General features: G+C 38.9%; 1 protein-coding gene across 3 annotated transcripts in view; it reads right to left on the bottom strand.

Moving 5' to 3' along the window:
• Positions 1–918: 918 nt before the first annotated feature.
• The window catches only part of RNGTT (RNA guanylyltransferase and 5'-phosphatase), a 196,842-nt gene continuing 171,640 nt past the window's right edge, over positions 919–26,120 (bottom strand). For all 3 annotated transcript variants that reach the window (XM_082305218.1, XM_082305216.1, XM_082305217.1), the window contains 2 exons: positions 6,935–7,058; positions 919–3,637 (listed from right to left, as the gene is read on the bottom strand). In XM_082305218.1, coding sequence (XP_082161344.1) covers positions 3,474–3,637; positions 6,935–7,058 — 288 coding nt within the window. In that variant the 3' untranslated portion in view covers positions 919–3,473. The remainder of the gene's footprint in view (positions 3,638–6,934; positions 7,059–26,120) is intronic.

The following is a 26,120-nucleotide window of genomic DNA, read 5'->3' as shown; positions in this document are numbered from 1 at the left end:
GAGCAAACTGTGCTTACAAATGGCATAATGGATCATGGCCATCACTGGGCTGGGGGACTCCTACCTAAGAGAAAAGCCACCGACCTCTGAAAAACGTGGATAATTTTCTTGGAGGACTGAAGAGCAATAAGACCACAGTATCCTCGTGCTTGCACTGGTACCAGGAAAGCACAGGCATCAAAAGTAAACACAACCTTAGGAAAAGTATTTCTCCTGGTTTCGGCTGGGATAGAGTTAATTTTCCTCCTAGTACCTGGTACAGTGCTGTGTTTTGGATTTAGCATGAGAATAACACGATAAGACACTGATGTTTCAGTTGTTGCTAAGCAGTGCTTATACTAAGTCAAGGACTTTTCAGCTTCTTATATTCTGCCATGGAGGAGGTGCACAAGAAGCTGGGAGGGAGCACAGCCAGGACAGCTGACCCAGACTGGCCAAAGGGCTATGCCATACCGTACGGCGTCATGCTCAGCATATAAACTGGGGGAGTTGGCCGGGGGGCAGCAATTGCTGCTCGGGGACGGGCTGGGCATCGGTCAGCAGGTGGTGAGCGGCTGCATCACTTGTTTTTCCTGCGTTTGGTTTCCCCCCTCCCCCCTCGTTGTTTTCCTTTTCAATACAATTTTTTTAAAAAAATTTCAATTATTAAACTGTTCTTATCTCAACCAACAAGTTTCACTTTTGCTCTTCAGATTCTCTCCCCCATCCCGCTGGGGCGAGGTGGGGGACGGACGGTGATCGAGCGGCTGTGTGGTGCTTGGTTGCCAACTGGGGTTAAACCACGACAGTATTTTAAACCATTGACTTTATTAAAATACTTAATACACAGTTTGTAGAGGAATGTACTTACATTTTCTGGAAACTCCACTGAAACCAAATTTTAATTGTATATTTAACAAATGACAAAACAGTGGATGAATTCATGCTGTACACCAAAGAACAGACAAGTTAGGGTTTTTTTATCATCATTATTTTCCTGGCACAGACTCTTCTTTGCTTCTTAGCTTCAATCTCTTGAATATCTAGTAGCAGAGAAAGGAGGTTTGCATTTCTCACAGCATTAAACCCATCTGGTCCGAGTGAAATTCCATTTGTTTTCATCAGGTTCTTCATGCAACCCTTCCCCAGTAGCTTCCTTTTCCAGAAAAGCAAAGGCGATTGACCTCTAAAAAGCTACAGGTCATAGTGCAAGAAGAGTTTGACAATCAAATGTGAACGTGGCAGTCAAAACCTTCTCAGTCATTACTCTTTCAAAATATGCATTTCAAGTTGAGTGTGGAAAAAAAAGACACTGTCAAAATACAAGGGCCACAACACATTCATGGACTTGGTGGAATGCACGTGGAAGACAGCCTGCGGTGCTGCAGCTCTGAAGTAAAAGGTAAACCAGAAACTAGGTCTTGTTGAAATACAAGATGCAAGGGCTGGGAAGGAGAAAGATGGGAATAACCTGGACACATCCTGACAAGAATGCAATGTCCTAACCTCATGGAGAAGGTGGTAATCATCATAGACGTTGCAATTGCCATAGAACCAAGAAGGTCAGTGACAAAGTGTATGTTATGACAATCTCAATGACAAGTATAATCCGGGGGAAATTATTTATGTGAGTGAAGAAATAATTCACTGTGTGTTTCAATGCAAGATGCACAGAGGCTGCATAGGTTTTCACATCAAATTCATAAGGCTCTTTTTAGGAGATTATTTTGCAACCTTGCATAGGTGATATTATATCTTTTCTATAGATAATATGCAGGAACTATGTACAGTTGAAAAAAAAGAACTTGGATGAACGCATTTTTTTTCCCCTCAAGTTTTACCATAGTATAAAAAGTAACTTGTATAACTCCTTCAGTTCTCTAAAACACACGTGGAATATCCCAGAAAGAGACGCTAAGAACGCCATCTAAATGATGCCGTGTGCATTTATGCAACAGGTAGAAACAATTAGAGAAGCCACCACGAAGCATAGTCGTAAAGTTTCCATACAGGGGAAAAAAAAAATGCAGGAGTTAATTTTGCTTACAAACATTAAAACATTTAAACAGAAATGCATTTCAGTTATAACAAATTAATGAGCTTCACTAATCAGGTTGCTGAATGAATGGATGACTCGCACACTAAGTAAACTACAGAAAGAGCCAATTCGATCCCTGCTTGATAAATGTACAGTAAACTTTAACGTCTGCATTTGGTTTCCAATTAATGCCAGCTCAGAACAACTCCTCCATTAGACAACCAGAATGCAGCTTCTCAAAACTCACATTGTGAACATCCGCCAGTGCGCTGCAACATGAGCCGTCAAGGGCATTCATGCACTTCTTCGTTTGGTATGAAAGAAAGTCAGCCAGCGGATGAGCACCGTGCCGCGGGACAGCCAACCCCACCTTTCCAAATGAGTGCCCTGTTCCCTGGGACACTCGTTCGCACCCCTAAATGGTTTCTCTTTGCCCTGCAACTACCTAAAGCGGGAGACTCGCCGTCTCACGCGGCTCTCTTCCACCTGAACTACCTTCACCGCTACACAGGAGTTGTCTGGCATTTCTTTTGCCATTTTGTGCCTGGATCTAAGACATCATGATTAGCACTGCTTATTACTCTTGCATATCACAGTGATGTGTAGTTTTTAGTAATATTTACAATGGTATCACTGTGGAGAACTAAGCCCTGTACTAGAAACAGCCTCTTAACAGAGACCTTAATACTAAGGATTTGGTGTATTCCTTATCTACAGGTAAACTTAAAAAGGCAAAGCTAAAATCAGCTCACTATACATTTGGTGTGTTAGGTTCAAACAGGGGGGAAAAAACAAACACCCAGCATGTTTCCTTTCAAAGGGATGCTATTTACAAGAAGAATTTGCTTTTCTAATAGTTCAACAACAAAAACCCAGCTAATTTTGAAATTAGTGAAATCTAAGACAGCTTAGTTTTTAACCAACACAGAGCACAAACGACATTGCTGTTTGCTGTTAAACACAAGTCTCAGAAATGCAGGGAAACTATGATCAATTATACTATGGGTGACAAATCGCAACCAGTTGAATAACAATAATAAAAAAACACTTCTGCTTTTTTTAAACACAGCCTCTAAAAAGTACAGCATCCCAATGTTTTCTCAGTTCCAGATTGCTGACATTATAAATAAAAGGTGAAAAGAGATCCGTATATAAACAAGGCAGCTTTCCATTGACTTCGTTGTACTGTTCTTGTCTAAACCTTTGGAAATCTCATCTTCAAATACAATAAGGTAAGTTTGAATTTATCAGTTACAAAACAATGTCCATTCATATATGGAATTTGAAAAAAAAAAAAAAAACAAAAAAACCAAAAAAAACAACCAAACAAAAAAACACAACTCAAAAAACCACACCCAAGTATTTACAGCAATTCCAATTTCTTTTTTTCCAGCCTTCACACTTGCATTTCACCTTCTGCAGAACTGTAAACATGCTATCCGCCGAGACCGAGGCCTTATGTTATGGTACGCGGCCTTTTGGGTGGTGGGGGTGGCATGAGTTCGGTGTCAGGATCGAGGTGGTGTTTCCGCGTCTGTCCTTGAGAAGCTGCTGTACATCTATCAATGAACTCAAACAGCATCTCCTTTGTGACTGGATTCTGGATGCTGTTGCATACAGCTGCGAACAAAGAACATATTCTCAAGTTACTAAACCCATTTGTTGTGGTTGGCACTTCAATAATTTCATCCCCTCTTTGCAAAATAAATAACATAATCTGACTCGAGTACTCAGCCTTAAACACGGGCTCTCACAAGATGGTTGTGTCAGGAGTCAAGTGTCTCTGCTTTGCCCCCCGGAGAGCGAAGCAGTGCAGTGGGCCCCTACCTCATGGGAATCGCTCTTTATAAAACAAGCAAAAGGCATGCCTGTGTAGGCTTCATGGGGCAATATAAAAACGCCAAGAACTGACATCTTATTGAGGCAAGCAACAGCAACGAAGGCCTTGTGGGACATGGCTTTAAAACACCCATTAAATCTGAATAGCAAGAAACAAGACAGGCTTAATATTGAAAACCTCTGAATTCAGGTAACTTTTTTTTTTTCACCACTAAGTACTTTAAATACCATAACCCCCAATGAACAGTACTTTTTTTTTTACCCCATATACCTTCATGTGGCTGAAAGACTTGACACCAAGCAAGCTACACGTCTAGCACACCAGACCATATGATGGAGGAAAGGCCATAGTGCTGCATGGTGGCCAAGGCGTGCATGTGTGAGCACACTTGGATTACTTAACGTGACTCCTCAGGTCATAGTTGGCAAGTAATGGCCCACAGGATTTTATGGAACAAATAAAAAGGCTTACTTTTCTTAAAACAAACAAAATATTTTTAATACTTTGCCTATGTAACTTTGTACTCCTCTAATTAATCCTCCCAAGAGGCTTAGGGAGGGTGAAGAAAATAAAGAACAAGAAATTAAGTAGGAATCCTACAACTATCTTGGAAGAAAGTACAAAATGATTAGAGGATAATTTATAGCATGTAAGGATTGGCTGCAGCATGGATGCAATTTCCATGCAAAACAATCTATTGACCCCCTAGAGTACTGAACAACATTAAGGCTCCTTAAAATGTACTTGCAATACAGCATTGTTAGGAGTAACAATCAACATTTAATTTTCTGACTCTTGAAAACACTCCTTTCTTTCCTGCAGAATTCCAGAACCATTCAAAGCATTTTAATAAAACATCTTCCAAGCATTATTTTTTTATTATCTCATTCATTTTTGGTGAAAAGGTGCTTTAAAAGTTGTACTGTATGTGACTTCAGCAGTTGGAAAGCATTATGATGATCAGTAGTTTAGGAATAGAATTTGTGCCACAAGGCAGCTGGTATAGCTCTATATCAACTTTTAAGGGCTGTCCTAGCTAAATCACTCAAAAAGCCTGTCTCTTTTCAATTTGAAAGGTATCAAAGGCCAAAAGCAAGATGGAGACAGATACTTCTTTTGTTCTTGTTTCAACCATCAGGAAAAATAAATAGAAGCAAATAGAGGAGAAAGGATCTAAAGAAGGCGACAATGGAAGTCTCAAATGAGAAAATACAACTTTTGGAGATTTTGAAAAATGGTCAAAAGTGAAAAAGTTAAAGCCAAAGGAACACTTTCTGTTCTGAAAATTCCCATGGAAAATTTGAAATATTTCTTACAAAACAGTTCTTCCTGTAGCATTTAATTTTCCTTTAATTTTTATTTTTAGGAAGTTCATTATGTTTTGGTGGGAAAAAAAAAGTCATATATAAAGAATAACATAACTGCTCTACAAATGGAGAAAATGAGAAGAGAAAAAGTGCAGCTGCATATGCTCTTAAGAACGAAGGAAAGAAGAATATGCTACTCCTTGAAGAAGAGACCTTCGGCTGGGGCTGCACGGCTAGAAGGCGCGTCCCCTGGGTGGTGGATAGGGGATCCCTCTCTGGAGGGTGCACCGGATAAAATTGAAGAAGGTGCCCCGAACCAACGCAGCCTAAGGGAAGGCCACCCTGACAGAAAAACCACTGGCCCTCCAAGTCATGGGGGTTGGGCAGGAGGCCAACTACCTCCTCCCGGAAAAAAAAATAAAAAAAATAAAAAGTTGCAGAAACGACAAGCATCAACTCGGAGATGGAGAAAATCAGTAATGAAGTGAGGAGGAGGAGATGGAACTGGATCGGTCATGTCTTGAAGAAAAAAACAACAGAAGACTGTGCTATGGCCCTTGGGACTCCAGAGCAGGCAGCCACAGACCGATCGAAGTGGAAGAACGATGTTTGCACCTTGTGTGCCTCCTGGCACTGAGAGAATTCAGATTCAGATGAAGAAGAGAAAACTCCAAGGAAAACTAACTATTGAAACAATAAGGTGAAACAGAGAACAGAAATTTAGGTCATGGTGATGAAGAGATGTCCTTGCACTTGTATGACTTTTGTGGCCCATTCCTCTTTCCTGACAGGCCTGCTCAGCAAGTATTTCAGCTACATTCTGTGCTGGTTCCCTAAGGTGCCACCAGATTTACTACCTCCTGGCAAAATGACCACGTTTTGTTTATGCAGAAACAGAAGTAGAATGGTTCAGAGAAAATTCTACATCATCTATGCAGGCCCTAGTAAATAGCATGGTCTTAAATATGATTAAACTTCATTTTGGCACTTAACAGAAGTCAGCATCAACATGACTACTGTTATTCAGCCTTGCACACTCCTATTCAAACTCTTACACTTCACCTGAAAGTAAACAACATAATTTAATTTACAATGCTTGGCAAAATGTTTTTTTGGTAGAACATAAAAGTCTCACAATTCTGCAGGGATATACCCCCACCTTTCATTTGTTTGCCTCTTCACTGTTTGTACGACTGTTGTAGCAACTTAAGATGACATTTTCTCCTATTAATTTTCTAGCCTGTCTGCCAAATAATGGTTTTGGCATTCTGAGTAGAGGTGAAATTATAATGGATTTTTTTGTTCAACAAATTCAACTCATAGTGTGCCAGTTTGCGTTATATCCCGACGAGCCAACACAACGCTAGGAACTGATGTTTGTTAGTTAGATGCTGTTGCAATGCTATCGTAAATAAAAGCTTTCTTGGGTCTCACTTAAAAGGCATGCCCTGCCATTTAATGTCTCTTTGAGCAAGTTTTGCAGTTCTACAAAGACTTAGGTACTTGCTTCTGCATTATCTGTTAAATACTACATCAGAGTATTTGTTTAAATGACTTCTTCAAATAACCCTGAAGCCAAAGGGTTCACGCTATATAAAAGCTAAACATGACATAAGCATTTGCAAGATGAGGTATTACTAAAACAAGTTAGGAAAGCCAGGACTCAACTAGAAATGAGAACACAGAGTGCCTTTCCTCCTTAAACTAGAACAGAGTTAAAAAATTAAAATTTGAGCCTGAAAAACTATTGAAGCAAATTATTCTACTCACCCATGGCAGTGCTGTAGGCATTTGGAAAGCTTTTGTCTATTCTCTGTCTCATGAAGACCCAGCTGTTGTTCTCAAACTTGCACTCTATAATTTTATTGTCGTACTGTTTCAGTTCTTTTGTCACCTGTTTAAAAAAAAAAAAATGTTTGGGATAAGCATGTTTTAATTCACTTTTTTCCTTTCTTTTAGGGATAAATAATAGAAGATCAAAAGCTGCCCTGCATTTTTCAGCAACATGCCTCCATCGTACACAGAAAACCAACACAGACTACATCTCCATTATATATATGCTCAGCTACTCAACATTTTAAAAATACTTTTCAAATCTGCTGTCAATATACAGCAATTATATTATGCTAAAACAACAGCAGCTCTAACAGAGGGGGGGAAAAAAGTCACTTCTGGCCCAAATGCAAATAGGTTTCCATGGGAATAAACTGCTTCCAGTGTAAGTGCTACTGCCAGCCTAAGTGCACGAAATGTATTATCCATGTTTCATCAACCTTCTTTGTTGAAGGTCTCAAAGCCAAACATCAGATTTCAATACCAGAAAGAGCTTATGGAAAATCATTCCACTCTTTAAATTATTGAGGATTTTTCTTTTCTTTCTTTTTTTTTTTTTCCTTCATTTTTCCTTAAAAATTAAGATCGTAACTCCAAAACAATGTGGGATTTCAAATCACATATGTTCTACATCTCCTTCAGGCTTCTCTTTATTGATTCATAGATTTGTCAGCAGCCAATATCCTGAGCTATTTGTCTTTCTATTTGGCAACGCTGTGTGGTTTGGAAATGTAGTTTATATGCATTGGACTTCCTAGTTGTTTTGGCTACTTCATCCTATGCATCCTAATCTACGATACAATGCAAAATTTTCAAGTAACCATGGTAACCCGAGAACCTTATCTAACGCTTTAACAATTTTACCCGTATACTTCACTTTGTTCCAAAGGGCCTCTTCAGAAATATAAAGCTGTATTTAACTGCTAGCTGCGTTTAGTTTGCTATAGTTTACCAATGAAAAGCTGTACAAGGTAATGTAACACTTTGGATTCAGGATCTTACACATAAGCGCTTTCATAAAAAGCGACTGGTTATTGCAATTCATTAGCATAATTTTTCACCTCTGTTGTCTACTTGCTCCTGAGTGGTGACACGGGAATTTACTACTGTCAGAGGGATGCAGATTTGAAAAAGGCCATAACTGTCTCCAGACAGCTTAATAGCACATACAGTGGAAAAGCCCATGAACCTCTCTTCCATTAATTCCCAGATAAAGGCAATTAATTCACGCAAAGGTCCTGAGCATGGACTGAGTCCTCCTGTACCGCATGGTACAGGATTTATCCTTAATTTCATAAGCAGAATCCTAACATTTTTCTTGGTATTTACCCTGAATACTTGTTTTCATTCCCGGATAGGGAGCCCTGGGATTTTACTTGTGAACAGGCACTATAAGACAATTTTGTTTAACCCGCTTACAACCAAGGCCTATCCCGCTGCAGGACTGACAGAGTCAGGTTTCCGTGTCACACATTATTTCTTCATCCATTCCATCACCTGCAAAGAGCTTTTTTCCTAAAAATCATTTAATCCTTAAGTGAAGTTTGTGTCTGCTGATAATCACTTGGATGAAATCAACCCATTGCCCAGATCAGCAATCTTTTCCTTTGCGGCATGCTCTGCGCAGCACATCACTTCTTTCCGTCCACGTTGAAAAGTTACACACCGTCCAGATGTCTGACTGAGACACATTTGTGGATGTATTTATGTTCCGACAGGCGTACGCAGGAAAACACAACATCCTTTTCTAGCGCACTATGGATACATCAACCCAGGAAGAAACCCTTGGCTGCGCAGTGCCTTGGGAAGGTGTATTACTTTGAAAACAGCTGCCTAGTGGAAGCGGGGGCAGCAGGGGGTATGACCGTGTGTCTGATTTTCTGCCAAAGCAGGGAAATGTTAGAAGGATCACCTGCTGGAGAGAGAAATGTATAAAATTGCAGGCAATGACTTTAACTAACCAACCATCTCATAAGGCTTTCTCAGGTTTATCATTCTTTTAGTGTTCAGACGCTCAGAACAGCAATAAATTAGATGGCAGCTTTATCTGACTGTGGCAATTAAGTAGTATTATTAACTATCTAGATACTTGCTTGGCCATTCATTAGCAATCTGGAAGACAGATCTTTCCACAAAATATGAACAACCTGCCAAAGCGCTGCCTTAAATGAATTTTCCCGTTAGAAAACTGGTGATCATAGTCTTTAAGAACTGCAAGTTGTAGTAATTATTTTACAAAGAAAGAAACACAGCACCTATTCTTCCCTATACTTTGTTAAGTGACCTCAGTCTTGCAAATGTACTTATTGTAACATTAATGACCAGTTTAGGAACTGCTGGGCATTTGATCAAGACTACAAGTACTCTGAGCAAAACACACTTTTCAGCATTAAAAATACTCTTCTACCATTGCATTTTAGTAGACTTCTAAATGGGTATTGTTTATGCACAGGACTGAACGAGCCCATAGCGATCCTTTTACCCGTAATTCACACCTTACATCTACCTATCGCTTGCGTGCTACTTTCTGGTATTTCAGCTTCACAGTGGGACAGGGAAACTGTCAAATTTAACTGTCTTGAATTTCCTTCCCTTCGGGAATTCATTCTGAGCTGCTCAGAGCAGCGCCTTCTTGATTCTCCCTTTGCACTATGGAGTTCACCCCTCCTTCTCCCCCTTAAGTAGTACAGTCCATAGGAGCATCTGAATAACGCACCATCATTTCTCTTTTTGAGAGGTGCTTCTCCTAGTCAGTGCTTCACAGAAACAGGAGAAGTGTCTCAGGAATGATGGCAGTTCTCAGCCAAAATGCTCACCCTCATCAGCAGCAAGGCTTTTGGTACAGTGCCACTGCTTCTGCCATACTGTTGATAAAACGCCCTGAATGAGCATTCAGCAATTTCAAGACGGAAACTCCCACCACACTAAGGACTCCATGGAGCCTCCCTTAATTAAATATTTATTCCCTAGCCTGTTTTCGGACAGCCAGTCAGAATTAGAAGCCCAGAGGATCACATCTCCGACACGGGGCTGTGAGAGGTGGCGTGCATCAGAACAGTATCTCTGGTCTGGACCCAACTGTGTCCTGGGCAAGGACGAACACCAACCTGTACGCTGCTTTCGTTTCAAGAGGAAGGAAAGTGTTCCTCAGCAAGAACACTCGCTGTTCCTGACCGCATTGGATCTAGTTATCAGGAACCAGCCTACTTGCCCAACAGAAATCACTTCCCAAAAATATAGATGAGCTTCCTCTTGGAAGCTGGTTCACTACATTACTGCTAGACTGCAAGATGTGATCGGAAAAAAGCGGGCAAGAGCTGCATCTCAATTTCAGCAATAGTTCATTATCAAATCAGACTGGATGTAATACAAGACCATTGCTTACGAATGTCAGATTACATGAAGATGACAGCTATCTTCCTCTCCCTGCTGAGAAAGGCTTCCCACTGCCATCATCATCTGGGCTATTCACTTGGAAAAACTTTTGGGGGGGTAAGCTTATTCCTTTTTCTAAGAATCATGACATTTAAGGTTTAGGAAATCTCCCATTTTCCAGTCTCCTTTCATTCCCTGTGTTCTGAAAGAAATTCAAAATATATTTTAAAAAGTGAAATATCTTACCCATCTCAAATTATCTCACCTGGCAGAATAATAGAGCCATTTTGAGATTTATCACAACAGTGTGTCTATATGCAGCCACATTTTATGCTAATTTAGAACAAAATGTGAAAAAAGCAATATATCCAGCTGAAAAAGAGGAGAAACCATTTACACTGAAGGTAGTTAGCTTCAGTCCCATGAACACGCCTGCATTATCTCTGCTGACTACCAGCGGCCAAGGCTTTTCTGTGTATCTCCACAGGGCACTTGATCATCAGAATGGTCCGTCATTCCACCTGTTGAGTCATTCCTTCATTTACTTGAAACATACATATTTTCTGTGAAGACTTCACTCAAACATTGGTCTCATCACCCTTAATCCCTAAGGAGAGGCAAGCCGCTACTTGACAGAAGAGGCATTAAGAGTGAGAATTTAGATTTTAAGGTAATTAAGTTAATATTTCAGAAAGCACATCTACAGTGGAGAAGCTTAAACTTTACAAACTCATCTACCTTCCCCATATTCAAGTTCTTTAGAAAGGAAAAAGAAGGTAAGCTTTTAGATAAATGGAGACTTGACTGAAAGAAGCCCTGTGTTTCCATGTGCATATTTTTTTCAAAGCAGTTGAAATGATCTTAGCTCAGTAAATATTCCCCTTTAAAGAAAGTGATGTTTCTAAGCAAAATCTTAACACGTTCTATTTCAAATCCTTTCTCTCTTTACATTCCTTTTGTTGCACTTTCCCCTCTATTACCAAACATTTATACAAAGAAAATCATTCTTCAATTCACCTATTTCTATTGCTTATTCCACATCCCTAGTCATCAGCCTATTTCTAACATCCCAGAAGAAACGATCGTAATAGTAGACACAGAAAATGTTAACTTCCATGAGACAACAAATGAGCAAAAGCAGCAGTTGAAATCTTAGGAAATTAAAAAGATCTTTATTTATACAGAATTAAAAAAAGGAACCATAACACACAGGCAAGATAGATTCTAAATGTAATGGCTTTCTATTTTCTAAGAAACTGCCTTTTCCTTTTATAGCTGGCATGTGCAATGAAGGCATTCCTTTTTGATGCGCTCAGGTACACAAACTGTTTGTTTTCTTGTTTTAAATACAAGTTCCAATGCCTGGAGGGGAGAAAAGCTGAGAGCTGCCGCATAAGGCCTGTAAAGTAATTCTTCCTCTCTCTGATATCATAACTAACTTTTTTCCATTAGGATCCATTCTCACAGCCAAAGCAAACAAACAAGTGAAAGCAGTACATCCCAAAAGAAATGATCAGCTGCGTGTTCGTGAGGGAGAAACCTTCTGGTTGCTTCCCAGTCTCCTACTGCAGGAGAACTAGAGCCCACACCTTCTCTAGTCATCCGTCCCGCAAAAATTAAACCACATTTTTCTAAGAACTGTAAAAAAAATACGACATTTGTAAGCTCCTTGTCCTGAGGGTACTGGGATACATTCAGCCACAAATGACAGTTTAGGAAATAAAACCTCTCTAGCAAAATAGCACATCTCAAACCCTGATTTCTGCATTACTCTCAAATGCTATGACTGCCCACAACTGCGAAGTACTACATAGACTTTAGTTCTAAACTTCTCAAGCAATGTGGAATGTCCTAGATGACAGAGAGAATTAACCTGCCCACTGGTAATATGACTCCATAGCAGTAAGGGCATCATCTGAAGACCAGGGAGAAGCAATGACAACAGCCAGGGAACGAAAAGAACAACTACATGGGAATTTGAGGAAAGGAAGAGGGGTCAAGACTTCCTGAAGGAACAGGATGGAGACAGAAAAAATAAAGCAGCAGCAGTAACAAAATAAGCAGATTCTGAAGAGATAAAGATAAGCCAAACTCAAAATGAGATCTTTTTGAAGACTGAATGGTGACAAGCTAACTCCAAGGACCTTCATGTCAAACCAAGACAACTGAGAGGAAATGAGGTGTGAGAAACAGGGCTCACGTTTATTTTGAGAATACACCTAAAGCAAAGCTTCAAAGTGCACGATTTTAGCGCACGCCCAGCTTTCCAGAGGAGTGTGTGTATGGGCAAGGACTATCCTGGGAAAGCACTCTTACATGTGATTACAGGTGAGGACATGAATGTAAAACATTCTAATGATTTGACTGAGAACATCCCAGAGAGTCAGTAGCCGTGTAGTTATTAGAGCCCTCAACACTTACAGGGCACAACGTAGCACCTAATACAGATCCCAAGTTGTTCCTTCAGTGCTTCTTCCTAATTCTCGGACAGCTTGTTCAGATGCTTTTAAAGAACTTTTTTCCCCCATTCCCATAAAGTATCTCATGTGTTCCACAGTAAAACTTCTCAAAGAACTATAAGAATTTAAGAGATGGTTATTAAATGCCTGTTCATACTATTAGTGTACACAGGACCACAAATATCAATACTGTCAACTGGCAGAAGTCAGTAAGTTAACTGCTCCACATTTTTGTTCAAGCCAAAACAGATTTTGTAATGCAGCTTAATATCTATTTCTTAATACAATTCAAGAGATTATTTTATCCAAAACATAGATTTGTTGAAAGTAAAATAAAAGCATTGGTAACCAATTCTGTTTCTAAATTAAACATACTGATTGTGTTTCCTTTTAAGTAATATATTACCCAACAAATGGTTATCTGCTTGGGTAAACCCAATGCAGTTGATATGTCTATTTAACATTAAAGAAGTCTTCTAAGTGTAACTATGCCACTTCTTGTGTACATAGGAAATGGAAATGCTCCAATTTTGAGATCTCATTCCTGGAAAGGAACATTAAGAAATATCAAAAATTTAACATTTTTGTTCACACCAAATTAAACCACAATGCTAACACCTAGCACTGGAAAATCATGGAAAAAGCCAAAAAGAAAAATCATGTTTCAAAATCACAAGAGCAAGGCTTTTTTAAATTGTGGATTTTGGGGGGTTTTGACTGGCAGTGTCTAGCACTCACAGTTCATGATTTATTCTGCAACATATAATATTTTCTCAAAGAATCACTCATTCTTACATGTAGGAATTTCAAATATGGATACCATTTTCTGATACATAGAGTGGGTTGGAGTCCTGGTGATTTCCTGACAACTGACTGATGGAAACATCAGAAATAAAAAGCCTTCCTCTTATGTGGATAATAGTGATATTACAAGTTTAATGACTTTGTGCCAGCTGGAAATAGATTTCTTAATGTATCCTGGAAGGTCTCCTGTACACCTGACCTTGCAACACCATCTGAACTCTCTGTAAGAAACCAATGTTTTCCTGAGCGTTGTTTGGGACTCTCAGAGGAGCACCGGTATCTACAACAAAGCAGATAACTGGTAAGTGCTAAGACCATGATGTGGAAATATATCTGTGTTTGCACAAATGCTTTGCTCGATGACGCGCACTCTTCAATATATTCTTTTTTCTACACTTCCCATTTAACTCAATGGGAAAACCTGGTCAGCCACAGCAAACCAGCAAACTCTTTGAACACTTTTGGGCATTATAACTTAGGCATCTACAGTACTCAAAGAGCAGTTGACCTTCCTGCTAGACTTTGCCATTTCCACCTCACTCCTCAGGGAACTTTAAAGCTTTTCAAAAACCTATTTTCTTTTAATCATCGTCAAGAATGGGAAGCAGAGATCCGAGGGTCCATACACATATCTTGAACAGTTAAATGAAACAAAGTAATAAATGGTTTTCCTCCTAGATCAATACCCCTTGCCCAGGCACTCTAATCATCACAGGTCTATGGATTAAAGAAAAAAGATCTCTCTGCACATCTTCTGTAAAAACTGAGAAACAGAAGAATTTGGTGCTGAGGACTCATGAACCTGGCCTATCTCCACTGCGATGAGCTCTTAAATAAAGTCGTACCAAAAAAGCAGCTCATATAATTCTGAACCTCAGCATGTGCTGAGGAAAGAGGAAAGAAACATTAAGGGACGGGGGAACTGCAGTAAACACCCAGGCAGTAAGAGAGCAGTAACAGAGCTCTCAAAGTGGGAACTTACTGTAGAGAGGATGTGTATCTGGTGCAAACAGAGCTTCACCTGCTCTACAGCTCATGAATTTGTAGGAAGGGGTAAGAACAGTGCTTCACTGCAAGCACCTGGGGTAACTTTGCAGGGGCCAGGGACAGCCAGCTTGGATTTGGCACACCAAGAATAATTGTGCCACTAATAATCCCTGGGGTCAGTACTGAAACTTGAGAGTGTTTATCAAAGCACCAAAGAAAAACAGGCAGATGCAAGCAAAGCAGTAAAATGCCACAGCAAACCTCAGAACTGTTCGGCAGGTTATGCAAAAACAAATAAGCAAAAAAATCCTTTCAGTGAAGGGCAAGGAACCCACTGGAGGCTTCTGAAAAAAGCCACCCCCCACCAGGAAGGTAAGCAACTGTACAGGCGGGGAAGATAGAGCAAGGATATACAGTGCAAGTTGATAGAAAAAGCTGTAATCATAATGTAGAAATGATTCCAGGAGGAAACATTTCACCCACAGCCTGATATATTTTGAGGACTGTATTTCTACTTGACATGAGCTAGCTCATGAAAGCCAGTCTTAACCCTGATTTGTGTTTTATTCACTCAGACTGCTTTTGCAAAAGGGAGCCAGCCCCAACCTGAGAGCACTGCATGCTAGGAAACAAAGATCCAGAGATAAGAGTTATGCACCGACAGGAAAGAATATACTTTGAAAACACCACTTAGCTCATTCATAAATTATGAATTTCATAAGGCTTATTATTCTCAGTTTGCAAATGGGGAAACAGAGGGGGATGGTTTGTGGTCACACAACAGGGAAAGCATTTACCCCCCATTAGGTTCTCTAAACCCAATCTTAATTATCCCTCAGGTACTTACACTCATGCTACCAAGAAATCCTGTGACACAGGGCAGCTGAGATCTCTTTAATAATTTATCAGCAGAAACCCAAACAAATCTTCTGGAGACAAAGCAGTGCTATCACTATTTTACAACCTTTGGCAATGCTATTTCTATACCTCAAAATAAACAAAAGAGAACCGAGACGACTGTGTCAGAATAGGATGAAGAGTTTTTCTAACATTTTCTGCTTTTCACATGTTGGACTTCACCTCTATAATGACGGCTCTCTTGACAAATATTTGTGTTTATCACACATAGATTTTACGGTGTACTTTCTCATATGACTGTTTTTCATCTTTTCTTTGTACCCAAGCTATTACTGCTGTAGGAGTCTAAATTCATCTTATTTTATCTCTACTTCTCACACCCTCCTAGGGGTTCCGTCGCTTGCTGTCACACCGCCGGGGATGGGTTACAGGGAGACTCCCCGGGGCTGGGCTATCAGGAGCTTCCCAGCAGCCTTTCTCTGTCTTCTGAGGAAAAACTACTTTTACGAGTCAGATACTATCTGTCACTATTCATGTGGGCCCCGGCTCTACAAACTCTTATCCTTGCAAGTTATATACCCCTGAGCAGTTTCATAAGATCAATTAGCCCACACTAGCGTTATCAGGATTGGGCTCTAAACCGAATTCTCATCATTGCTTATCTGGCTTCTGAAATGTTTCTAGAAACCGTGGGTTTATACTCTTTCAGAAAAACACCAACTGATACCAGAATAAACCAAAATACATTTAAACTAGAATCCAAAGTAGCAAGTAATTGCAAGTGAGTCTTTTAAACCCACTTTTACTTGTAACAACACGCAGCTTTCAAATTACAGCCATTATGAATCATATACTTTTCTTCCATTTAGATCCCAAACAGCCAGTTTTATACGCTTCAAGTTTTTTTCCCCATAAATCAAAATTCACCACTGAGAACAATTGTGTTAACACTACAAGGAAATTTGTTTGCTTTGTTAAATTGAGCTTCAAAAGCATGAACTGAACATACATTTGTGATCGCAAGTAATGCCTCTTCTTATACCCATTCACATGTTTACTTTATTACAGCTTATTATAAATGTACTGTCTAAAATGCAGCAGCATGACTGTTCAATTTCCAGGCCATAATTTTATGATAATCATACGTTATATATTCATATGTCTACTCCCCTGCCTAACAAAGCCCAAACTGGTTTGTTAGCAGCTCTGCTTTCCCCATGGTTCAAATTTCTTTGCCTCAGAACATTACTGCATAACAACATTAAGAAAGATATAATCAAAATTTTACTTTATATTCTTCACTATAGTAGGCAAACAAAGAAACATATAACATTGGAAGCTGAATTTGGCATACTGACTTTATCGAATACTGGTATCTAAGTGATATGTAAATTATTAAGCATGCTATGCAAGCATTATTAGAAAGGTAGGGGGTAGGGAGCAAGATTATAAATTTATAAATGTTTTCAACATCCAGAAATCCTATTAATACTTGAACACGTTGAGATGGTACAGAGAGAATGTGTGCATAAACTAAGACCAGAACTAAGCAAACCTGCTTTTAATCTCCTATATTTAACATACGTTTCAGTTTTTGCCTAGGACATATTTACAAAAAGTAGTAATTTTTTTTTCTTCATACATTTCAGAGCCAATTCCTAGTTACTCATAAATCTGACACTAGAACACACAGAGGCTTACAGGACTTGTAGGAAATAAAAATTCAGACCATCCCCATCCACTAGACTGAATGGTTTGTCATCAACCAAGTCTCCTATGAACCAAAGGATCAAGCTAGAGAGGAGAGCTCAGTCTGCTCATTGTAGCTTTTATATGGTTGCTGTAATTCTTAGTATTTTTAAAAGAGTGCCAGATCTTGAAATCACACAAGTCTCTTACAGCAGAAAAACATTCTTTATTTTTTAAAGAAAGTTCTCAGGTTTTGTATTTGTATTATACAAGAAAGCAAGAACTTCAAATTTTCAAATATAGGATGACCAAAAAAAAGTCAAACTTTAATGAGTTTTAAAACCTCGCCATTTTGAGGGGGCATGCTTACACCTGATTGCTAAGATTGGAGTTCACAACCCTGCTGACTCAACCTTCCATTTTTGTAGCTAATGATACAAGATGAGTTTCAGGTGACCGCCAGAACTACTTACATGAGGGAGCTGATAAATGCCTTGATGAAACACCGCAATAATATAAAACATAAAGCCAAGAAGAGCCAAACAACAACCACCACCAAAAAAAAAAAAAAAATCTATTCAGCAGTGCTATAAAATCTAAATAATAAAGCAAAGATGTGTTGGGGAAAAAGCTGCAAAAGCCATGTTAGGGATTTTTCATTGTATTTTTCATCATTCTAAGATTTCAATTAGAAGGGAAATAATCTTTTTTTCCCATTACTGATAATACATCACAACAAAAAGATTAATGGCTGCTGACTTAATGCAGACTTTCACAAATTAGCTTTGATCAAAGCAACTGCTGTAGTGAAAGTCAACTGCCCTAACTCACTTCTCAGCTGCCTTTATAGCATTGAGCTGGCTTGAACTCCTTCCCTTTATTGAATAGTTTGCCTTAAACTTCAAAGCCTAACTGGCTTTGAGGCTTAAATCATGGAAAGCTTTTTTCCTCCTTCTTCAAAAGCAATTAAAGACGTTTAGTATAATCTGACCTATAATCTAAAATCTAAGCATGCAGGTCTTCTTGATCATTGTGGGGTTACAGAACGGAAGGGGCTAGATAGGGAAAGTTAATTGTCGCTCAGACACTGCAAATGGTTTTTACGGTGCCTGCCAGCTGATGAGGTCAGTCCTCTAAAAGAAAGTTAAGCAAGGAATAAGCTATTGATGGCACAAATTTGTCGGTAAATGAGGCTGTAGAGGGGTTCTTACTGCTTTACCTTTCATTGCAAGCCCCTACTTCCTTTCTATTCCTTGTTATTAATGAATCTGCAGAGTTAGGAAGCCAGATTTCCCAGGACACCACGGTAACGGACGTGGGGGGAGGCGATAGACTGCAGTAATCACAAGGCAGAGGAATGGACAATATTCATGGATTTGGAAGAGTCACAACCAGCTTCAGAGGATTTTATGGATTTCTCCAGATGTGGCTTCAGAAACCTATGAACTTCTTGGTCTGCTTGGGCAGCAGTGTTTCTAGACAAATCAATAAGGATTTTATCCGAGTTTCTATTTTACTATTAACTAAACAGGATTACAACTTTGAATGGTGAGTGCTGACAACAGGAGATAATCAATGGTTTGATAGTTGGTCCTGCCAAAGCCCTGACAGAGAGGAAATCTGGGAAAGCCCACTGTACATGAGCATGATTTTCATGGCTTTGCTCATACACTTCGTTATTGTATGGTAGATCAATAACAAAATAAGCAAGCAACAATATTTGGTCTTCATTCTTCTTTCACAAAATGACTTCACCCAGTTAGCCTGCAAGACCCAAGGCAAGCAAAGTCAAGAAAAGTCTCTTGAGTTTTCTAACCAGATGACCTCCCAGAAAAAAACCCACATCATAAAGCTGTGGCCTGCAAAGACCTCTGCATGGGCTGATTCTTAAATTCTCCAGAATTCAGAGCCTAATTTGAGTGCTCTGCTCAAGTGCTACAGCTGTGTTTGAGCAGCCGTCCTCCCCTACCTGAGGCCCAGGACTGAAACAGCATTAGTTCTCTACCAAATACAGCTGAAAACATTTGTTTTGCTTTTCACATGATGTAACAGCATTACAAGTAACATCATAAACCTATTCTAGAGGCAGACAATGTCACTAACAATTCTAGCCAGGAAACAAATAAATTCTTAAAGGCTCTTCTCTAGAAGAACAGGCAGCGCTGGAAAGAGATAAGAAAAGAAAAAGAAGAAAGAGGTAACGGCATGGCAACTCTGTAACCTGTTGCCCAGTAATCTCAAAGTGTATTTTTATATGTTCAACCAACTTCATTAGCTTGCTTTAGATAAAAGAGCTTTACATACATAATTCTACAGTTGAAAAGCCCAAGGTAAAAGGGAGTTGATTTGTCAGGCAAGAGTGCACACAGCGGGGAAATCCATGAACTGAAATGGAAAGCCTTGGTTTGTAGTTTCCTGCTAATACTACTAGCACTTATTACTAATTACAGACTTTTTCCTCAAAGTTCTGAATGAAACATTAACAAGCTAGTCATTAAGTAATTCAGGGTCTGCTTGCTTTAGCGTTAACTTCAGTATTGTAAGTCCAAAACCGCTGACTCACTGATCTACAAACATTCTTCTAAATTATTTGGAGATGTCCTTTGTTTTCCTTCTATTGAAGTTAAGTTACTCTGAAACCTCTTTCTATGCATTAATGGCATCCAAAGTGTAACCAATGGAAAGAGAATGTAATGATGTAGGAAAATACAGTAACCGTATCTTGCATTACTATGTAAAAGAACAAACATTCTTGTCTCTAATTCTGCTTTTGCATACTCCTTTACATTGCTTCTACTGTAGACCAGTCTCTTCCCCACATCCCACGCAGGTTTCTTCAGAGGTTGTGTTTGTATTAAAAAAAAAAAAAAAATGCTACAACACTTGGTTAATCTGCTCCTGCAATGGTCAGCAATCAAGCGTGGCTAACCATGACCCACTAATGAAATGAAGCAGAAGCTGGGTTGCACTTGTCTGCATTACTATTAAATTACAACTGGGTAGGTTAACATATGACACTAATCAGGCATTTTATTTCTTGTGTGGTGCAGCATTAATACGTAGGCAATGGGCAGCTCCACAAGGCAGCAAGGACCGTGGTTGACGTTAACCACCTCTGGAAGACTGCCTGAGTCCCAGCAGACTGAACAGCTGGACCAAGAGGCTTAACAGCACTATTTTGCTATAGCCTCATTCTCTCCCACCTTTGGGCACTCTCAGGGTCTTCGCTGACCCAGTGAAAGCAAGCCCGTGGATGACTTCTGCAGAGCTTAAGTGAGAGAACCGTCCTCCAGCAGAACCCAGGTCTTTACTTCCGTGCTGTACCAACACTGACTTCTCTGCTTCACCCATGAAAAATAGATAAAAACCTCACACCAATGCGTGTACAGAATCCAGCATGGTACCTCATGAATCTACCAACTGAGAACATAGTCAAATATTTTTTATTACAACACATTAAGCTAAAATCAATAGATTCATTTACTGAAACAGATTTAATACTTCAGCTAATCAAGGGAAAGTAACATTTTTCTGAAAAGAAGTGACATTTCATTATAGCATTTGGCTGTAAAGTCACTGGTAGAAATTTTTCTATATACAATTAAACAGTAACTCAATGAAGTTAGTAACATAAAAAGCAATATTGCATATTTACAGTTTCCTCCCCAGTAAATGAAAACTTCTACAGTTCTTAGCAATACAAATAAAATGTCTGCACAATGGTTCTAACAATGCTGCCACATCTCTGATCTTTCCTTTTCAAATCTTTCTACACTATTTTTCCCAAAGATATAACATGCTATTTTCTCTACAATCAACCTTTTTTTTCTTTGGAGAGAAGCAGAAGTGGCATTTTGAAAACTTCAATTTGCTGAAATATAATAGCACCACTGAGCTCTGTTGTTCTTCAGTTTATTCTCGCTTTATGCTAGAAAGATAAAACTGCAGCAGTTTTACTACTGTCAAACAAAAAGTAAATAAATAATGGTTTTGTTGACTATTACATAACAAGATACTGCATCACTATTATTCAACTGAGTTTTAGTATATATTTCTCTTTCTCAGATGTGAAATTTTACAAATACTATAATCATTCTGGAATACTGCCAAGCAGAGGTATACGTGACCCTTGCAATGAAAACTGTGAAAGCCGATTTGATGATAAAAAAATCATTTAATTAAGTATTTCACTGTAAATCCTACAAATAGAGGAATGACTTCAGAATGCAAAAAGAAATAATCTTACCCGATTTACTGTCTATGTACAGCTTCATTTTCCTCTATGATTACTGCTTTCTAGGAATCAAAGGCATTCTTCGAATTGTACAGGTGCTATTTATCATTTCCTTGTGTAGGAGATAAGCATCCTTCTACTTTTACTAGCATGAAAACTCATCTTTTTGCCTCCAGGCCAGCCTTTCATGGGCGCAATCTGGTTTAATTCCCCCTTCCTCCTTATTTGCTAACCTTCTGTAAGAGCCACCAACTTTCTCATCAGAGGTCTAACAGAGCCTAAGCTTGCAGGATTTATCTGGTTTCACAGATTATATTTGAGGATAGAAAAGGTGGAAAAAATGGATCTGTGGAAATCTATTAGCAGTAGCTGAAGTGACATTTAAGCCACAATGCTTGTCTGTGGGGAATACGGTACTGGAAACGCTCACTTGCAGTTAAAACAGCTGTACAATAAGAATTTGGTTTTACTCTAGCCTTTAATCTTGTAATTGGAAAAGTCCAGAGAGACAGGCAAGATGAGTGTTTGCACCATTACTTTAGGTACTTAAAATTTAGGAGCTAGTTTTGGTATGTAATCCACTGAGAGAGACTGGCACTTCTAGAAAGCAATTTAAAAGACCCAGCGAGGCAACTGTCAGGCACTTTTCTTAGGGGTTCCCGGATTCACCCTTGGATTCAGCTGTTTTCCACTGTCTATACAGGAGCCTGTGGGGTATACGGTGGCTGAAATTAGTTCGTGTGACTACCCTCCTTTATAGGTATTATAATTAGACAGGATATTATCCACAACCCCTTTTCCTTTGTAAGCTGATATCCTGCATAATTACCTCGTTTGATATTTCTTCTACCTTCTGTGTTATTGTTTGTGGGCCTATTCTTTTTCATTTATCTAAATTTAATCTGCATTTGCCTTTTACTAGCCCTAAACCAGCACAGTACCTCTCAATATGATCATTTTTGCCGTCAACTGTTTTTCTCCAATCTTATCAGTATCTGACATTTAAAATATTTCTCATTCATGATATTCACTATGCGTTTCATATATACTATAAAGAAAGGTCTCAGAAACAATTTCCTAGTCAAAGAATTTCCCTGTTATACCGTCTCTTACCCTTTGCAACTTCAACATCTTGATTTATTCATGAGTAATTTATTTTAAAGACATTATCATCTGCATTTCGCAAAGGTACTACAAGTTCAACATCATTTATCAAGTTCAACCTCATTTGTTCAGTTTAGACCCAAAATAACTCACCTTTTAAAAGCTTAACAAATTTAGATACACTCTGCCTATAAACTGTTTACAACAACAATTTGCTTTCTCTTCCCCCCTCAAGCCTAATCTCGGCCGATGTTCTCATGAGACTTTAAAACAATAAACAATTAAGAAATGGTTAAAAAAAGACCTAAAAGACTTTGTCCAAATACCTTTCTATTGTCTCATTCGATCAAAATAAATTTCTAATAGGGTTCAATTTTTATAATTTTATTTAGAACCTTTTTTTTGTATCTACTCTCTCTCTTTGACTATCATCAATTCTAGTGCCTTTATTTCACTTGCCTATAGTACCAACAAAAGCCTCTATTGCAGAAAGGTCTAATGCAGAGAGAAAAGTCGAAGAACGGATTTCAAAAATCAGAAGAGATTAAAAAATAATGATTATGATAACAAATATGACATGACAAGAATAATTTCTGAAGGAAACAATACAGACACACAAATTTAGGACACTAGTTTCTCTGAGAAGACAGTTATTTACAAGGAGTTTCCTAAATTGCCTAAAACTCTGAGAAGCTTGAGCACACTGCTATACTGTTTGAGTACTGTATTCTAGTCAACAGAAAATGCAAAGGCAATTGCATTTATGGAAACTAAGCATGGGGATGTCCACATCAAAGGAAAAACAGTCCCTGTTGCAACTCAGCCAAGCACCGGAGCTGGCCCCATAAACAGCTGTTGTCATCAAGGTATCCTCAATTACTCAGAACAAATTATGCTCTCTATGTGCAGAGGCACACCCACACCAGGTTTGACAATGCAGTTGTAACACGGGGACAGCTGCAGCAACAAATTACCATGTTCAAGAGCTTAAAATCATCATGGACAAATCATCCTCTTCTCTAAGATGATTTTTGCAAAACATAAGAAAGCAAAACAAAAGATGGTGCCGGCCCCAAATCGCCCATGTAACGGGAGCCAGAACACTCTCAAACACTGAAGCCTGGGAAAGAACAATGTGACAAAAAGGATGAGGACAATAGCAAAACACAACTTGCACTACAGCACGAGAAATCTGGCAGTTTTACAATGACCTGATCAGTTATTCCACCGTGACAAGTATGAGGGCTCAATGCAACGCAGATGAGAAGTATCTGCAATATCTATGCTTATTTATTGCTAAAACAAACCTCTCATTACCAGTATCTTTCTCAGCAATTTTTAGTTGGTAGTGAACAATAACTTCATGGTTCAGAGACGCAGCTTAGCCCTTTTGTTTTGCCATTTCTTCAATATGGAAAATAATCTATTTGTCTATTAATGTGTTATTTTAATGAGACATAATCTGCATGTCCTAATGCTCACATTTATCATAGTATGTTTTCATACCACTGGGCATAGGAAAGCTACTGTAAGCACAATCTGCTTATCACTTTGAAAATCCAGTTTTCTGTATGACTATACTTCTCAGAATAGTATCTGTATGGGGTCAACAGTAAATATTTCGGAAGTTACCAGGAAGGTAAGAAAGCAAATGAATTCAAGAAGAAGGAATGCTGAGACAAAATAAGAAAATAATGAAAGCTAAAGTCTGATGGCACATATATTAGCTACTGCTGGTTTCAAATCTCATTATTTATCAAATGAAAGGAAACAGGACACTCCAAATCAACCATCCCTAATGCGATAAAAAATTGCTGGTTGGCTTAATCTCAGAGGCATGTCAAAAAGTACTCCAACCAAAAGAAGCGAAGAAGAAAATACGAATGGTCTTAGGAACTAATTTTTTCTCCTTCCCTGAACATCTCTGAGAAAACGTCTGGCGCTCTTTTTTCTGCCATCTCACTTTAGGTAATGGAAGATTGCAATTATTCCCCTCCCTTGCCTTCTCCAGAGCAAAGAAACCCAATTTCTTTAACCTCTCCTCACAGCCCACAGGCTCTACCCTTCCTCATGAGCCCCGCAGGAATCGCTCCAGCAGGGCGACTTCTCTTGCACCGGGGAGTCACGAACCGCGCACGGTTACTCCAGATGTGTGTCTCAAATGCTCGAGCAGAGAATAGTGACTTTCCTTGGCCTGCTGGCTATGCTCTAGCTAACACAAAAGGTATGGTTGGCCTTTACCAGAGCAAGGGCACAGGGCCGGCTTGCGTTCAACTTGATGCCACTAGGATCCTCGGGCGCTTTTCAGAGCTGCTGCAGGGGCTCGTTCTGTCCCTGATGCAAACACTGCATTTCTTTCTCTTAAACTTCACGAGGCTCCTTTGTCAGCACTTGTTTTTCTAAGCTTTTTGAGAAATGAGGTATTATTGTACTGATTTTCTATTGCTAGGATGTATTTGTATTCCAAAGCCCAGGAAATGGAAGGCTTAAAAAACTGCAATCTGTTCATTTTTACAATACTCAAAAGCATTTGAAGATTTTTTTTCTTAAACAGTTAATACAGAAGTAAATAGAAAACCCCAATAAATTAAGCTCGACAATCAATTAGCTATTATTTTAACCTTTCCAGAAGGCTTAATTTACCCTATGCTTAAGAAGAACAAACTTGGATTGATTTTCAAAAAAAACTACTAGAAGCTGAAATAACAAAAGCTGCCCAATAAAAGAAAAAATAAAAAAGAAAAACATCATAGTCCAAAACCAAGCACCAATTATTCTATCTTATTGGCAGCAACAACAGAAAACTGCAGAGGTAATCTTCCTAATTCTGTGGACTTCTATGGAACACCACATGCTTTACAAAGAACAAATTTTTTAACTGAATTCATAGGCATAATCATGACAAAAAACAAAATGGGGACTATCTGATCCATCAGAACAGAGGAATTTATAAATTGTAGCTCATTAACATCTTGTTCTTAGGGGCAGCAATTGCGACAGCATACAAATTCACTGCTTCAGTTTTTGCAGCGCTCATGCAGATTTTCTAGTTGTTCTTCTGTTTACATCACCAGTTCCAAGGCTAGATTATTTTTATATTTTTTTTTAGTATTTTTTTCCCCTCAGTGTGTCTATAGAGAGTAAATATGCCCACTGTATGCTGGCATTTACTGTAATATAAACGTACACATAAAATATATGACTATTCATTTATACTATTGGTGTCTAACATTCCCAGGCAGGACTGAGTGCTCTGATATTCCAGGGACTATACAAACACACAGGCAGTCAGCACCCCTTGCCCTTAAGAGCAATTGCTTTTGAGAAAAGCTGCAACAAAGAATGTCAAGATGTAGAGAAATGAAAGGAAGTCAAGGGATAAAGAACTAACCCATGCGCTTTTTTCTTTTCTAATTAATTCTCAAAGTAATGGTTCAAAAGTATTCTATTTTCAAAATGAGCTGAATTTGCTACCTTTAACAAACATGTAACTTAGGAATGAGCAGTAGGTGATTTCTTGCTAGCACCTTACAATACTTTCTAACTTGCAGTTTGTTCAGTAAATTCTCTGTAGCACCTCCCTCATCTTCATTATGAGATATAAACTGTATGG

Source organism: Platalea leucorodia (genome assembly GCF_965183815.1).
Source record: "Platalea leucorodia genome assembly, chromosome: 3".
Taxonomy (NCBI): Eukaryota; Metazoa; Chordata; class Aves; order Pelecaniformes; family Threskiornithidae; genus Platalea; species Platalea leucorodia.
Note: the sequence above shows the minus strand (reverse complement) of the source record. Positions and strands in the feature narration are given on the sequence as shown.